Below are 16,316 nucleotides of genomic sequence, written 5' to 3'. Positions count from 1 at the left end.
ACCCCTGACCTGAAACCTCTGAACTGGGTCTTGTAAACTCTTTCAGTTTCTGGTGAATCAGTCTCCAGGGCCAGAGGCTCGAATGTATACTGGCTAAACGACATAATGTACAGCTCTAAATAAACACAGATCTAAAAATACTTTCCATGGTTTAATGTCACCATGGTGTCGTTCACGACAAACAAGAGACAGTCCCACTCCTTGTTGAAATACATTTCTAAAGGTTCAGGCCACTGAAAGGACATTTTTCACTAGCTCCTAGTTTTACCTGCTAATGAAATTTCACTCACTTTCACTGTATGTGTTGTGTTTAAACTTTACGTCAAACCAAGACTATTTGCATGAGCAACCACCAGGGAAATAGAGAGGCCTACATTGCTATTTTTTGATCGATGTGTAAACACAGGATTGTCCCTCTTGTTCCTGAGGATGTAGTTCTGCACAGCAGAGTATTTGGTCCACTGACATATAAACTCAGCAGATTTGGAGAACAAAGGTAAAATGTTTTCAGAAAAAGGTTGTGATGTTATGAAAATATCATATAATTTTTTTAACAAAAATGGATGAGAAAAACTAGTGATAATCTTTAACATAATTTATTATTTTACTTTTCCATAATTAGTGTCTAAGTGCTTACTTTGTGATTATTCACACTGCAACATGTCTCCAGTTTAGTGATGTCTTTTTTTAAAGAATTTTTTAAGATTCTTCAGTCGTTGTGGCTCACTCGCAGTAAATATGCTAAGTAGGGATGCCGGATAATATCGGCACATTATCGGTATCTGCCGATATTGACTTTAAAATGAAATATCAGATATCAACCCTGATATATTTTGTTTGCACATCTCAATGCAATGCAGTGAGCCTATCCCGGCATTGTCAGACTAATACTCAAAGACGTATTAATCTGTTTTTTTTCGATTTCTAAGAGGCGTTACCAATGGACGCAGACGAATCATGTGACATCTGTTTAGCAACACAAAAATGTCAACACACTAGTGCAGAGAGAAGATGCCTGTGATGATGATTCCACAATGTCTGTGAACGTTTTTGTGGGAGAAATTTGAAGATATCGGGTACTTTTAGTCGAATTCTCGTTCATCAGCGGCAGCCTTGGTTGTTTACAAAAGTCGCTTCTGTCCACGTCATGGTATAAACCCAAGTCATTGTCAGATAATCGGTTGTGACTGGACCTGGACCTCGGTTGTGACCTGGAATTGCTGTAAAGTTAGCAATGCACTTTTCCAATGTTCCCTGTAAACAGATGTTATGTTTAGTTACTTTTAGTACCCAAATTTGCCCTTGTTGTGTGTATTATTTTTATGATTGTCTCAGGGAGAGCATCACCCAAGCCGGTTTAAGTAGGATGTATCTCACTTGTTTTGTTTAAAAGGAATTGTCATAAATAAATACTGTATGGCATGTTTTACATAACGTAAGTTTAATTATTTTTGCTATATTGCATAAGGAATTAATATTTCTATAAATTTAAGCTTTGTATTTTATGTCTTCATTTGCTGGTGTGCCAACACGATAACCGTATGCATAGCAATATGCTAATTCCACAGCAGAAGAGACTTGATGATCCCTGCAATTAAGTGTGGGAAAAAGAGTATATATATATATACATTGGTTATCGGCCAAATGAGTTGTAAAATATCAGCATATCGGATATCGTCAATCTATTTATCATGTGTGTTTGAACAAGATTCCTGGAAAACATTTCACCTTTATCTGTTTACCCCTAAATGTTATGATTGTGTTAATATGAGCAGGTAACTAACATTTTAATCATTCCAGCAGGAAGACCACCACTCAAATTAAGTTTTGCTGTCAACAGTGTTAATAATAATTACTATAGCTCCGTCTAGTAAATAATGTCATCAAATTAAAGCCAGGTTGTAAAAAAATAACATCCTTTTTCCTTAAAACTGTGCAAAACTGATTTAATTTAACACCATCTGTTCTCTGAAGTACGACTTCAGATTTTTGGTACAGGATATATTGTTTAACAGTGCTGTTATTGTAGTATATACTGTAGATGTACTGTACAGTGGAGGCCATATGTAATGTGGTGCATTAATACTTAATGTAAAATATCATACAACTTTAAACCACAGCTCTGTCAGCAGATGGCTCTCATACTTAAACAACATAATTAATAGTTTTCCAGACACTGGTGTGTTTTAACATATCTCAGTGAGCTCTGCAATATAAGCAAATGAGGGGGAAAAAAAAGCTTCTGTCAGTGGAGTTCTACACTTACCAATGTACAACCTAACTTGTTCCTTGTGATGTAGATATTTTAAGTCAGAAACTAAAATACATACCGAAAAAAACACATGTTATGTCAAAACATTATTTCTACATTTCAAAGCTTTAAGGACTAAAGAGTTTATACTATATGGAAGTTTCGTGACTCAGTAGTCTGAGAGATTATTTCATATGTGGGACTTCACACTCCCATGCCTTTTAGTCAGCTGGTTGCCCCACCACTTGGTCCAGACAAGAATATCAATAAAAACATTTTTAAAAAAAGAAACTATTGGATGTATTCAAGCAAAGTTTTACAAAGAAATTCAAGGCCCCCAGACTGGGACCTTGGTGATCCCTTGATTTTGTTTGGTCATTAAACAAAAGTATTTGAGAAATGAATTTGTTGACCTGATGATGGTGCTAAAATAAACGTCAGAGGACCATAAACCATAAAGGGAACAGAGTCTGAACCACATGTTAAGGCAGTTGTTGGGGCATTTCATTTATAACCATTAATGTGAATCTCTTGGAGGCTCCAGAGGAAAGCATAGAAAATCCTAACTGTCATATGAATTCATAATCTTGGAGTCACTCAATATCATTATGATTCACTGCCTGTGCACTTTGGATATCTACCAAATTAAAGGACAATCCATCCAACAGTTATTGCAATATTTCACTAAACTTAACCTCATGGAGGTGATGAGTCTGGGAATCAACAAAATTAGGTGGATGTATAATTTGGGAAGCAGGAATTGACCAATACTTGAGATATTTTAGTCTGGACCAAAGTGGTGGTCTGACCGACATTTCCCTCTTTAGATGCTTTGATGCAAGTGTGATTTGTGGTTAAAGGTACCATAATCTTGCTCAAATCTGATTACATTTCTCACATCTCAATAAGAAAATACAGTCTCAGTGCAAAATATACACAGCTGTGGTTAAATGATCAAAGCCATGTTCATAATTCATTTTATTATCAACACTTTTCCTTTCCTATAGTGGTGCCATGCTTCACTTCTTTCTTTGGATCATTAAATAATGGCTTGAACTTTTCACTGTCTTGAGAGTTCATGTCTTAGTCCTGTTTCAACTGAGAGTGTGCCATCTTCTCCACTCTCTTTGCTTCTTGCACTTTGCAGTCTCTAATATCTTCCATCTCCATCATGTCATCTTTCTCTTGGCTCAACATCGGCCCAGTCTTTCCTCTTTGACTCTCAGGTTGTCCAGTTTCTCCCTGACCAACCGCTGAACTAATGTCCACTTTTTCAAGTTCAGCCCCAAGTTCATAGTTTTCTTCTTTCTGGTCTTTTATTAATGTAGATAATTCTTTATTTTCTAACATTGTGACAACAGAAAACTCTCTTTTGCTGTCGGGGCTGGCTTTTACGATTGCCACACTACTTATTCTGCTTACTACAGAGGAGGAGGGAGACAATGGGCTCAAGGGTGACAGAGGCAAACTGGTCAGTCTATCTTTACAAAGGTGATCAGAGGAACAGGAAAGGGCAGAACCCTTAAGATCTCCCTCAAAAGGTAAAAGTTCAGCTGTTTTAAGTGTCCCAACCTTCTTTACTTCTGTCTTTGCGACTCCTGCTACTGCTTGATCTTGATCCTCTATAGATAATGGGCTTGAAACCATATCCTCTTTGGTTGTAGATGTTACAGACATGATACTTCTCGACTTCAAAGTCAGATGAGGTGAACTTCTGAGGGATAGTTTTTCGTCAGCTGTAGGAGAATAGGTCTGTAATGATACAGGAATGGTGTCAAGTGCGGGGCTACCACTAAGAGGGGGTGAGAGAGTTTGGGCTTCTAAAGGATTTGATTCAACAGAGGATTGGCTAGACATTCCTTGACATGACAAGAGTTTCGGGCTTTGGGTGAGGACAGGGGGAAAGGGAGTTTTTGTAACCTCTGGTGGTGTATTTCTTGAGTTTAGTGCAGGTCTTGACATGACAGCCTGGGGTGAGGTAGGAGTTTTTAACAAAGAGATTGAAGATGGGGTCTTGATTTGGGATGAAGACTGAGGAGATGAGCCTAAACTTGTTAAAGCTAGGCCAGCACCAAATCCTGCTTCCATATTAGGGCTGAAGTTTGGGTCAGGGGGGGTCTGTATGACTGGAAAAACTGTGCTAGAACAGGATTTTGAATGATCAGTAGGAATGACAGGAGTGAAACTTGGTATGGATCCTGTAATGGAGACAATTGGTGTAGAGGTCTGCAGAGGCCCGGGATCATAATCCCCTTCATTTTTTGACGCACTGTCTGCAACATGTCCCTGTTTCTCTGTTGTCATAAATGTCTGTCTGGACAAATTTGGAGATGAAATGAGAAGAGTGATGGGGGGAGATTTTTCAGTACTCCCAACAAAGGGATTGATCATAGGGTTTGTACAAGGTTCAGGAGCAGAGCTAGAGTCGCAAGGCTGTTTCTTACTTTGGGAAGAAGGCATTTGATAGTGTGTGACCTCAGCTTCAGGTGTGGAACCAGGTCTATTATCACATTTAGGGGACATCTCAACATTATCTACCTGCACCAGCTCCTCCAGCACTACAGGTGGCTTCTGACTAGCAGATTTAACACCTCCAGCCTCCCTCCCTGCCCACTCCACACCTTTAATGCCAACTGGGTCACTACCCCGCCTCAGCCCAAAAATGGTCACACTCTTCCTTCTTTTCCCCACATTTGGGACAACCCCATTGGTTCTCTCTGACAAAGGTCGGACATCTTTGAACATGCTCCTCAGGTTATACACGCCCTCCTTCTGCTCCTCGCTATCCTGGGATTGGTCCAGCTGGTCCCCTGAACTGACCAAAGGATTGGGACCTCCATGGAGCTTCTTATCAGTGTGTATCACCCGAAATCTAGGGGGGCACATATGTCCGTTTTCTGATTACTTTTACACTGGTCATACTTCCTTATTGCTTCCTTATTATTATTAATTATTTATTTGTGACATTGCATCACTACCCAAACATGCATTATGCAGAAATGGTTTAAACATGTGTTGTTACCTGCCAACAGAGAAGACCGTCTGTTCTCCAGGCCGTTGTTTGAATCGGGGAGTTCTGCTTTGTCGGCGGCCCTTTTTAGATCGAACCTGAGCACAGAGGTGGCAGGAGTTGTGGTCGGTGCCTGAGTGGACTGTGTGGTGATGGGGAGGGACACCACCAATTGACTCCTTATGCAACCTGGATATGAACATTATCATGTTATTTTTATCATGAATATCACTCTTATCCAATGCTGGAATTATGGTTCTCTGGGCAGAGTGAATGTTATTTAAACATGTTAACATTTGTGTTTCTTTTGTGTATGTAGAAATGTAGAACAAATAAAAAAAAATTGTTTTACCCTAGTTACAGTATAACCAAAATAGTACATTTGTGAAACAAGCATGTAGGGATGGATGGATCAAAATAAATAAAAGAGAAGATGACAAGATGGAAACATTACAATCATTTAAAGAATGCTATGCCAAAGAAACAGAAGATGAGGATGAAGAGGTTGTTCAATGTCCCCTTTGACAGGAACTCAGGGACCAATATGTCCGAGTATAAAATCTATGGTCATTCTGAACAACACACCGCATTTCCTTTGAGATATTGCACAACACAGTGAGCTTTGCAATTTGTGACTCATGGTACAATGTGTATTCTCTAATTTACTGAGGAGAGTCATGAAGCATAAAGCTGTGGAAGAAATGAAATCAGAAAGGTCACTGTGGATGTTCCAGGCCAGAGGGAGGCTGACATCACTGTGTGCAGCAATATCTGTTGATGGACCAAGTTGTTTGTGTTTAGTTCACTGTACATAAAGTGACAAATAGTCTTATGGGAGAGAGCATATGCAATAGTTACAGCAGCATGAGTATGGAGTTAGAATTGGGTCTAACTCCATACATGAGTCACTTCTGGGTGAAGTATGAAAGGCTCTGAAAGAGAGAAGACTTTTGAAGTAGCTCAGTGAAATTCAGGATAAGGTGAAGAAGAGATTTTGAAGAATCCACAATTTGTACAGTTCCAAGTGTAGCTGACACACTTACGATCAGTATGTAACAGATTTTTGCTAAAGTTTGTTAAAAAGTTTTCTTAAGCAATTCTAAAACTTTTTTTATTTAAATGTGTTTGTTTTAACTATATTTGCCTGTTTTAAACTGTATTTTTTTTCTTGTTTTAACTGTAAGGTGTCCTTGAGTGATATGGAAGGTGCCCATCTACCTTGTTAACTGTAGTTTCAAGTACTATGTGAATTAAGGTAATTGTTAGTTTTCCTTTATATATTCATGATGATGAACAAGTCTTTATTGTAAGACCAAAGCTCCTGTCTGTTATTCTATCAAGTTACCTTCTAGTTTACTGGATTTAAAAGAAGATGTGAGACACAGACTCTTTTTTTTTCTTGTTGTTTTGAGCTTTGTGTTAATAAGAAACAGTATTTGTTTCTTTGGGGTTTCAGGCTTTGTGCATAAAACAATTCTGTTTATCTGTCTTCTAGTTTTCATGGTATTCCATGATACTTCAAGTGAAAATAAATATGAATATCAGTCCGAATCATTGACTCTTTTGTGACAAGAATAGTTACACCAAGATTGAAAATTTAAATTCTCATTCCTTGTAACACTAACCAATTAGTTGTTCATTACAATTGTAACAGCTGTAAATTTGTAATGGACTAAAATGGATTATTTACCTGGGGTCATGGCGCACACAGATATTGTGGTTTCCCAACATCTCATTGAAGGCTTCCATGTTCGCTAAAGACAAAAAGAACCCACATTAGACCAGGACTAATCAAAAACTGTTAGGACTTACTGAGACATCCTGTTCTACTCTGAGAGGAACAAACAGCCATGGACTTGTGTCCTTTTTGTATTTTCTGGCATGAAAATGGACAAAGTGGTAAGATTGTGGATTATTTCCTTCCCTTTGATTTGTTGTTGTTAAAGCTAAAGCAGAACCGTAAACGAGAAGATAAGAATAGATTGAAGAAGACAAAATTATAACTGAAGTGAAATGAATCAAATTAAACCCAAAAGACAATCCCGTAATTTTCAATCAATTACCTTCGTTTTCGATGATGCACTTGAGGATTTGCTCTACTGTATCCTGGTTTTCTTCATCCTCATCTGGAATAGACCAAAACGAGAGATGAAATTAAACTGATCAATGTATATACGTGGTATTGAATGTTCATATGGAAGCGGAGGACATTGATTTAAAATATATTATTGTCCATGGCTCTGTGGCTTTACTAAATGAAATGAATACACAACATCAAAACCAGTTACCTGTTTTAATGTTGTGGTTGATCAATGTAAACATGTATCTTTGTGCAGTTCTTCTTGACAAATACTGTCAGATATGTAATATAATGGAGATGAATGTGAATGTGGTGCTGAACAGTTGTAGGCTATGTATCAAAGAGATAATATTTCTGAATCACTTTGTTAGTATTTCGTCCAAACCATGTCCTCTCTCTGCTCCTCCTTACCAGCATCATTACTGCACATTACTTTCTATTCACACACACGCACACACACACACAGAGAGAGAGAGAGTAAGCAGTTTCCAACCACAGCACTAGAAGAAAAGACAGAACCTCCACAATTCCATTCCACCACTGATAATCCAGAGCAATGGAGAGAACCAGAGTTGCTCAAAAATATATCACAATATTATTTATAGGCCATATCGCCCAGTCCTAATCTTTGCCACTTTAATGTGAAGGCTGTGCAGTCCTCCTCTACTGGAGAAGTTGGGTAAAAAACCATAACCATTTATTTTGGTGACTATGATGACTAAAGATGATGATGACTCTTAACAAAATACTTTTATCTCATCTTTAATTTCAAGATGAGATAACCCTGATTACATTTCTAGGGTTGTTTTTCTTATACACTGTTAAGTCACAGAAGACCCTAGACATTTGTTTCCTCAGTGGAAGGTAGTACTTCTGAGGTAGTACTCCCTCAGAATAGTAAACTGATCCTTTCAGTAACTCAGACTTCTTCGCCTATTACACTTTTCTCAACCTACCATCTGCATTTCCTCCAACTTTCTCCTCTTCCTCTTCTGCATCGTCAATGTCTCCTGTTCGGCAGCGGTAGCCCTTCTTCTTCAGCAGGTGGCAGACAAGGAAACCCAGCAGACCGGTGATGAAGAAGAGGAACACCACCAGAAAGATCATGTAGGGAGGGGTATGCTCCCCCACCCCCGAGGCCTCTAATTCAGTCATGGTATTGGTCAAATCTGAGATAAAGAGATCGTTTTGATTCAGTCATGCTGTCATGTCACATGTTCTCCTGTACTTCAAGTATTTTTACCATTCAACCATTAAGCAATAACATGTTGCTACCCCATCCCTACCCCGTTCTTCAGCAGGCTATTTAGGAGCTACATTACAAAAATGTGACGCCTATCTACTAGAATAAATTAGGATATTAGAATGAACTGAAATGGTTATGTAACTGCCACATATATATATATATATATATATGTGTGTGTGTGTGTGTGTGGGGGTTAAATTAACTTTTTTGTTTGGTTGCATTTGAAAAAAGGTACAATGCAGAATAGCCTTGCAGATTGTGCAGCATCTCATACAACCTACACATTACAGTCATGATATCAATCCTGAGATAAGGAAGGTGTAAATGTTGGGTAACAATTCTAATAACCAGATGTGACAAAGTGACAAAGTCAAGTTGACAGCTTCTCAGGGTTTTACCTTTGTTCAATCATGTTGTCAATAAGTCAGTACAAAAGAGACAAATGTGATGGAGGCTTTTACTAGAATGAAACGGAAGGTTAAAGCCATCCTACTTGAAGTTGCTTCAACACACTGTGATATATCCCACCCCCATGTGTCAAGAGACAAATAAACATACTATAGTTTAAAGAGAAAAGTGTACAGGTTTTACATTTGGTTAAAATCACCTCCTGTTGTTCTTCTGTTGTGGACTGGTCAACATCAAGAGTCAGTCTGTGAAACAGCGAGGAAAAAAACAGATTATTAGAATCTGCCATATAGATCCAATTAAATCAACTTCAAGCTGTCATTTGTGTTGTGTTCATTTGTATCACAGTGTGTGATTTTTGCATCTTTCATGGTCATTTTGTGACTTATGGTAGTTGTTTTGATCTAATACAGCACTGAAATGGGTGTAGAGGAAGATCCTACTGGATTCACACAATGGTCATCTTATTCCTGTTCCTTAAAAACCTTGTGCTTGGCAGTGTTCGCACACACATTTCTATTAAAGGGTTAGTAAGTAAATTTGGAGAAAGCTTGTCTCTCGTTGTTGTTGTTATTCAATTTGGGTTTTGAACCCACAGCCATGGTATGGGAGACCGACGCGCCAGCCACTAGGCCAAAACCCCTGAGTTTTAGCGCTATCCGCTATGCCTCTTAAGGTGTCGGGGAGTGATGTTTACAAACTGTAAACAGTGTTGTGTGGTGTGGTCCGCACCATTTTGGTTTTGTTTTTTCGATTTACTGAGTCAAAGCTGAAAAACCAGCCGAAAAAACAGAGTTTTTTCAGCACACACACAGAACCAACAGCTAGGGGACCGGAGAGCTCGCTCCTCGTGGCTTCTGTGCGAAATCATGTAATCACCTGCGTGTCCCCAGCAAGGACAATCTTTGCTAGGGGTGGGCGGTATCTCGAATATATACAATGTATCGCGGCTTGTTGCACATGAGATGTTTTTAAATGACTATATCGTGAATACCGCGACTACAAATAGTCATGTAACATTTTGTAAAGGCGCAGGCATAAGACTTGCTTTGAAGTTTAAAATTGTCCTAATAGAAACCATTAATGAATATAATTAAGATTAAAAAAAAAATTAATACAGAGAGGTTGCAGGGACGACTACAATCATCATACTGGTGTGAGTTAATGCATCAAAAGGGTTAAGTTGAGTGTGCGGAAACATTTGCTGATTTTTACAAAATGTGTATTGCTTTAGAATTGTTAACTGTCCCTTTAAACCCCTTATAATCATATAATGACAGTCTTAATTGGCTTTTTTTTTAAGCATTGCATTAAGAAGTAGATACAAACACTCACACGAATTAACTGAATAACTAGAAGTTTATTTTATTATTTTATTAATAGGTTTAAATGTACTATTAATTTCTGTTTGGGTTTTAGTCCACATGCAGAACGTTTCCAGAAGATAAGAGGCAGTTCTTTGGAGAAATCTCCATAATGAAGTTAAGTCTCTGCTGGATGATGAAACTTCACAACTTGGCAACCCAAAATGTTGTTCTTTTGATTCCTGATAGATGAAGATTTGGTAAGTGATGTATTTACCATTAAATAATCAATTCAATTATCATTATGGACTAAAGGGATTAAAAGTGTTTATGAATTTTATTTAGATATAAATGATGAGGCCTTATTGTCACTTTTCCAAGAGCAACCAAACACACACTTGCAGCCATATCAGAGAGAGCAGTGCGGTCAAAGCAAGATTATCAACCAGGGCCAAGCTGCCAGCTGCCCTGGGGCCCCACACCGACACATTATCAACTCACATGATAAGGGCCCTTATTACCCAACCTCAAAGCCCTGTGCAACTATATAATGCTAAGAGCTTAATTCAATTGTGATATTACTCATTAGTACTCCTGAGGTAAATTGATAAAAAGTTTTCTGGTGCAAAATGCACTGTAATGAATATAATGGGTACAAAAAACTAGTCATCTTAACCACATTTGCATTCATTTCATTCACCTAATACCCCTTTTATCATTCTTTAGTTTCAATAATATCCTTCCCTACTTTAATATGACATTAATAAGATATAATCTCTCCTACAAATGCAAAGTATTTCTTACCATTTTCCCCACCATTGACCCATCCAGCCAGCATAGTCAGTCTAAAGGGTGCCGTCAAAAACACAGAAAAAGCAGTTGCGATTTCATTGATAAACACTGTAAAAAATCTACTTGTTGGATGAGAAGTTAGAGCATAAAGTGTGTTCCCCTCCTTTGCCCCACCTTATATCAAGAGAAAGAAGGAGGTACATAGACAGTGTGAGAGTGAAAAGAGGCAGAGATTACACAAGGGAACGGCATCCTCATTGGTTTTACAATAAACAAACATGTGAAGATGTGAAGATTAAAATATACAAAGGCCTAAAAACACACGTGTCCTAGTTCAATAATATACATATACATGCATATGCATACTGTCTAAACAGGCACATGAGTAAAAACACAGCGTTGACTCTGAGCTAACATACAATTGCTTATCAGTGTTGCCCTCCCACTGGCTTATCAGCGTCACACACACACACCATGCTTTATAACATGAATCATCTAGTCAATAATATGAATCATTATCAGTATTATTAGTATGAGTAAGTCAGTTTTCCAGTCAAATAGGAAGAAAAATATGGAAATGTAGCTTTCTGTGGGCCTTATAGCTAAACTTAATATACTCCAATGAACATTTATCCTAAAGGTCTTACAACAAGGGCACAAGTCTCAGAAGTAATGGGGTGCTAAAAAAAAAAAGCATCTATTTCCATCTTTACTTAAAATAACACTGTCACTGGTACTGCCTTATCTTAAGAGTGCAATTCTTGCCTCTTTCGGGTGGAATATTATCAAGATATAGAAAATGTAATAAATAAAATAAAATAAGTTTAGAATAAGTTTAAGATTATTGTCTAACAGTATATTATTTTAATTATTTTGTCAGCTATTTCTAGTGTTTGCAGGCTAACACTCAAACAGCTTAAAGAGGCAAAGAGCTGAGCAAAGCAGAGAGATGAGTCAGCATCATCATGACCTCGACAGCATTACCTCCCTGTGATGTTTTTGTGGGTGTTTGGTCCTGTACAACTGCAGTGATTTACTCAACAAGTTGTCTAATAAAATATATATATTTTTGGGTATAACTCTCATTACAACAGAAGATATCACTGCAGGGCTGTTGGATTGTCCTCTAACCCCAAGGTTGGCGGTTTGATCCCAGCTTCCCCCGGTCTGCAATCCTTGGGCAATACACACACACTCTCCGACAGTATATGAATGTTACAGAAAAAGTGCGATAAATGGCAATGTTGTATGAATGGTTGTGAATGGGTGAATGTAACTTTGAGTGGTCTATATGACTAGAAATCACTGACTTTTCTACCACTACTGTCTTGCAAATCAACTTCAAAACATATTCAAATGGGCAAACTTCTATCAATCGGAGTAGTAAAATAGTACTGTGGTGGAAATTCTACCGCTGTCAGTCTTCAGTGATGTTTAAATAAAGAATTCTCAAGAATCAGAAGTGTTCTTTGTTTAATTCCTGTGTGTGTGTGTGTGTGTGTGTGTGTGTGTGTGTGTGTGTGTGTGTGTGTGTGTGTGTGTGTGTGTGTGTGTGTGTGTGTGTGTGTGTGTGTGTGTGTGTGTGTGTGTGTGTGTGTGTGTGTGTGTTTCTCCTTAGGAAGTTGTACCTTCACTTATATATGAGATATATCATGTGACTTTGATCACATTGATCTCAGGAGTGGGTGTGTGCTAGATCACGGGAGTATTTATACCTATGATCCTTTGATCCCAGGAGTGTATGTGACAGATCACAGGAATGTATCCCTTTGATTCTTACATTAAAGGGGTTGCTAATTAAACAATTATGGAGAATAGGAATGAACACTCGTGAACACATAAATCTGATACACAACTGTAGCCAGCAGAACACTGTCTCACAACTCAGAATAACTATTACATTTGAAGAACAGAACAGGAACGCTAACAGAGAGTGCATAGAGGCATGCCCTAATCTAATTTTCCATTATAGTACAATAACAAATATAATAACTAATTATCATAGATATATATCTAAATGTTAAATCTGATGCTTGGTGAAAATAAATATTAATTCACACTGCTGGCCAAATACAAAAATTAGAGCTTAAAGAAGTGATCCAGCGCTATCCACCATCTCCTTCAGGTGGTTAGACTGTGTGACTGCACTCCACTGCCAGTCAACCTGCCACCATGGATGTTTGATACATCCATTCACTAGCAAGGACCACGCCATCAACAAAATGCGTTTAACAAGATGCATTTATTCATAAACAATAATGGAAATGGTAGTGATGTGTGAGATGAAGAAGGATTCTTGAGTCCATGTTGCATTGTGGAGTAGCTTTGGGGTGGGAATCCGCCAAGGTTGGGCATATCTGAGATCTGGGAGTAATGGTAAATGGACTGTATTTTATACAGCGCTTTTCTAGTCAAGTGTTTTACAGTACAAGTCACATTCACAAACACATTCATACAGCGCTGCTATTAACCAAGCTTTTTCTGTCACATTCATATTGATGCCAGAAGAGCCATCAGTATTCTGACAGGAACTAGAAAAAGAGATCGTATTTCTCCAGTGTTAGCATCATAGATTCACATTAGCTACCTACAAAATACAGAATATAATTCAAAACCCTGCTCCTCACTATACAAAGCACTTAATAATCAGGCTCCATCTTATCTTACAGAGCTCATAGATCCATATTATCCCAATAGATCACTCTGTAAACTCAGGACTACTTGTGGTTCCTATTGTCTAAAACTAGAATGGGAGGCAGAGCTTTCAGCAGCCAGGCTCATCTCCTCTGGAACCACCTCCCAGGAAGCAGACACCCTCTCTAAATTTAAGGTTAGATTTAAAACCTTCCTCTTTGATAAAGCTTATAGTTAGAGCTGCTCAGGTCTAGACTGATGCGGGAACTCATCATGAGCATCTCTCTCTCTCTCTCTCTCTCTCTCTGCCACCATGTATTTACATTGCATGTCACTAACTCTTGCGCCACGCTTTAATTATTATTGCCCTGTATTTATCATCGGCATACAATGTATTATTCTTTATTAGTGTTTTGGCATTATTATTATTATTATCATCATCATTATTATTATTACTGTTTATATTATCATTATTATTTTATTACTATTATTAACAATAAGAATCGGTCTGACAGAGCTTAAAACAACGGTTCCTGGTCTCTCTCTCTCTCTCTCCTCTCACCATTTCTCTACTCTCTCCCCAACAGTTCGCGGCAGATGGCCCCACGACTGAGTCCAGTTCTACTAGAAATTTCTTCCAGTTAAAACCGTTTTTACTCCACAGTCGCCAAGTGCTTGATTACTGTGGCAACTGTTGGGTTTCTTGGTAATATTGTGAGGTCTCGACCTTACAAGTCACATATACTGAAACAGTTTATGGAGTAAATGTGTGGAATGGTTTAGAAATGGAAATGAAAGTGTGTAAAACACAATCGATTTAAAAAAATATTTAAACACAATATGATTAACAAAGATAAAACCGAAGTATGATCACCAGAGTGTACGAGAAATGTGTTTGGGATTTGGATTCTGGGTAGACATTCTGGGTATAATGTTTAATATACTTATTTTTTTTAATTTATTTGTTTGTTACTTTCCTTCATTGCTCTGTATAATTTAAAGGGACCAGACAAATTACACGATGAATTAAAAGGGTAGGTTGCATTAAGCTAAGGGGTTCAGCCTACACCTTTTTGGTCTTGTCTTTTGTTGCTTGTTTTTTGTTTTTTTGTTGTTATTAATGCTAGAAAAGCATTAATGTAAATATTTTATTTATGGATTATCAAAGTGTAGACTGAGTCTACTGTGTATAAGTTGAAAAAATCAAATTAAATTAAATTAAATTAAATTAAATTAAATCGAATTGAATTGCAACCACCCAAGTGGTGCAAAGTTTTTCAAAACTAACATGAAAGAGTTTTTAAAGATTAAAATTGTTTATTCAGCCGGTGTATTCGAGGGGCTCCATCTTTTCTTTACTTTTTTAAGTAAATATAGCTCTACTCTTTAGATTTAATGTGTATTAAGTTGCAAGAGTAGGCTGCCACATTCAGATGAAACATTGAGAGTGTCGTTTTCCATGTATGGAGGCCAGTGTTTGTCAGGTCTGTACGTTAACCTGACGTAGCGTTGCTGATACACTGCATCATCATCCCCACCCAGGCATCAACCACACCGTCATCTTCATCACTCCAGTCAGATTCACACACGGTACAGCGTTGCAGTCCTTGGCCGAAATTACTCACAGAGTGACACTCGATCGATATGAAGGTTAAGTAGCCTACTTAACAAGTCACTGTTCCGTAGACGTCAATACAGCCGTTACATCTGGCCGGGACACTCACCTTCCTGTGGGACGAACACATCCCGGTCCTCTCCGGCGGTGCTCCTGCTGGTGGGATGCCCTTCCATGGCCGCGGCAAAGAAACGCTCTCCGACCGCAGCGAGAGAGTGCGACTGTCTGCTGAGGAGGGCAGGATGACAGGAAGCGATGTGCTCCACAGGACTACTCCTGCAGCAACTTTGAATTTAACCTTCTCCTACCCAGAGTCAACTGAGCGCCACACAGCTTCACAAATCCGCTATGCACGTCTTTGAAAACACGTTTCACCCACCACCAGTTCCGTATATACCCAACCAATATCAATAACAATATCTGTTACAATGCTGGAATAATAATTTGTCATAAATTATTATCCATAAGGTAGAATGTAATTTCACACTAAATTTACAATTGATCAGCTAAATTGATAAGAAAAATAAGTATTTAAAAAAAGCTTGAAATGCAGCAGCTGATGACCAGTATAGGCCTCCGCAATTTAATAATAAAATAATAAGAATAACAACAAGAATAAATATAATATTCAATTTCTAAAGGGGTAAGATATTATAGACATCCTCAAATATATTGACATCAGTATTGGATAGATTGAATACACATTTATTTAAAGGATATGTGGCGCTTTATTTAAAGCAGCGCGCACATACACACACACACACACACACACACACACACTTTTATCGACTACCTTTGTTTTAAAATGTGCTTTCTACATAAGTTTGGCCTGACTTGATGTCGTAATACAACTTGCAATGGCACATACAACATTGACATACACAATCATCAAACTTCAATGACATCAATTTGATTGATAATGGTTATGTTTTCTCTCCAGCTTATTGCATATACATGTTCATTTCTTCCAGCGCTA

At 38.0% G+C, this 16,316-nt stretch overlaps 1 protein-coding gene and 1 long non-coding RNA gene across 12 annotated transcripts; one reads left to right on the top strand and one right to left on the bottom strand.

Moving 5' to 3' along the window:
• Positions 1-3,216: 3,216 nt before the first annotated feature.
• Positions 3,217-16,246, bottom strand: rell2 (RELT like 2). 9 transcript variants are annotated; one of them, XM_035650725.2, is made up of 8 exons: positions 15,450-16,246; positions 11,104-11,144; positions 9,179-9,240; positions 8,298-8,510; positions 7,325-7,387; positions 6,952-7,015; positions 5,274-5,450; positions 3,217-5,123 (listed from the first exon to the last, which is right to left on the bottom strand). In XM_035650725.2, the coding sequence occupies exons 4-8, from the start codon at positions 8,494-8,496 to the stop codon at positions 3,335-3,337; spliced, it is 2,292 nt and encodes a 763-aa protein (XP_035506618.1). In that variant the 5' UTR covers positions 8,497-8,510; positions 9,179-9,240; positions 11,104-11,144; positions 15,450-16,246; the 3' UTR covers positions 3,217-3,334. The 9 variants fall into 9 exon arrangements, with proteins under 9 accessions (XP_035506618.1, XP_035506615.1, XP_035506616.1 ...); XM_035650722.2 differs by having other exon boundaries at positions 9,195-9,240; XM_035650723.2 differs by lacking the exon at positions 15,450-16,246 and adding an exon at positions 12,076-12,679.
• LOC118319974 lies at positions 12,926-14,598 on the top strand. Of its 3 annotated transcripts, none has more exons than XR_007031419.1 (3): positions 12,926-13,467; positions 13,839-13,921; positions 14,313-14,598. It is a non-coding gene; the product is annotated as an uncharacterized LOC118319974 (long non-coding RNA). The 3 variants fall into 3 exon arrangements; XR_007031418.1 differs by having other exon boundaries at positions 13,761-13,921; XR_004796179.2 differs by lacking the exon at positions 12,926-13,467 and having other exon boundaries at positions 13,670-13,921.
• Positions 16,247-16,316: the final 70 nt, after the last annotated feature.

Source organism: Scophthalmus maximus, chromosome 9, assembly GCF_022379125.1.
Source record: "Scophthalmus maximus strain ysfricsl-2021 chromosome 9, ASM2237912v1, whole genome shotgun sequence".
NCBI lineage: Eukaryota > Metazoa > Chordata > Actinopteri > Pleuronectiformes > Scophthalmidae > Scophthalmus > Scophthalmus maximus.
Note: the sequence above shows the minus strand (reverse complement) of the source record. Positions and strands in the feature narration are given on the sequence as shown.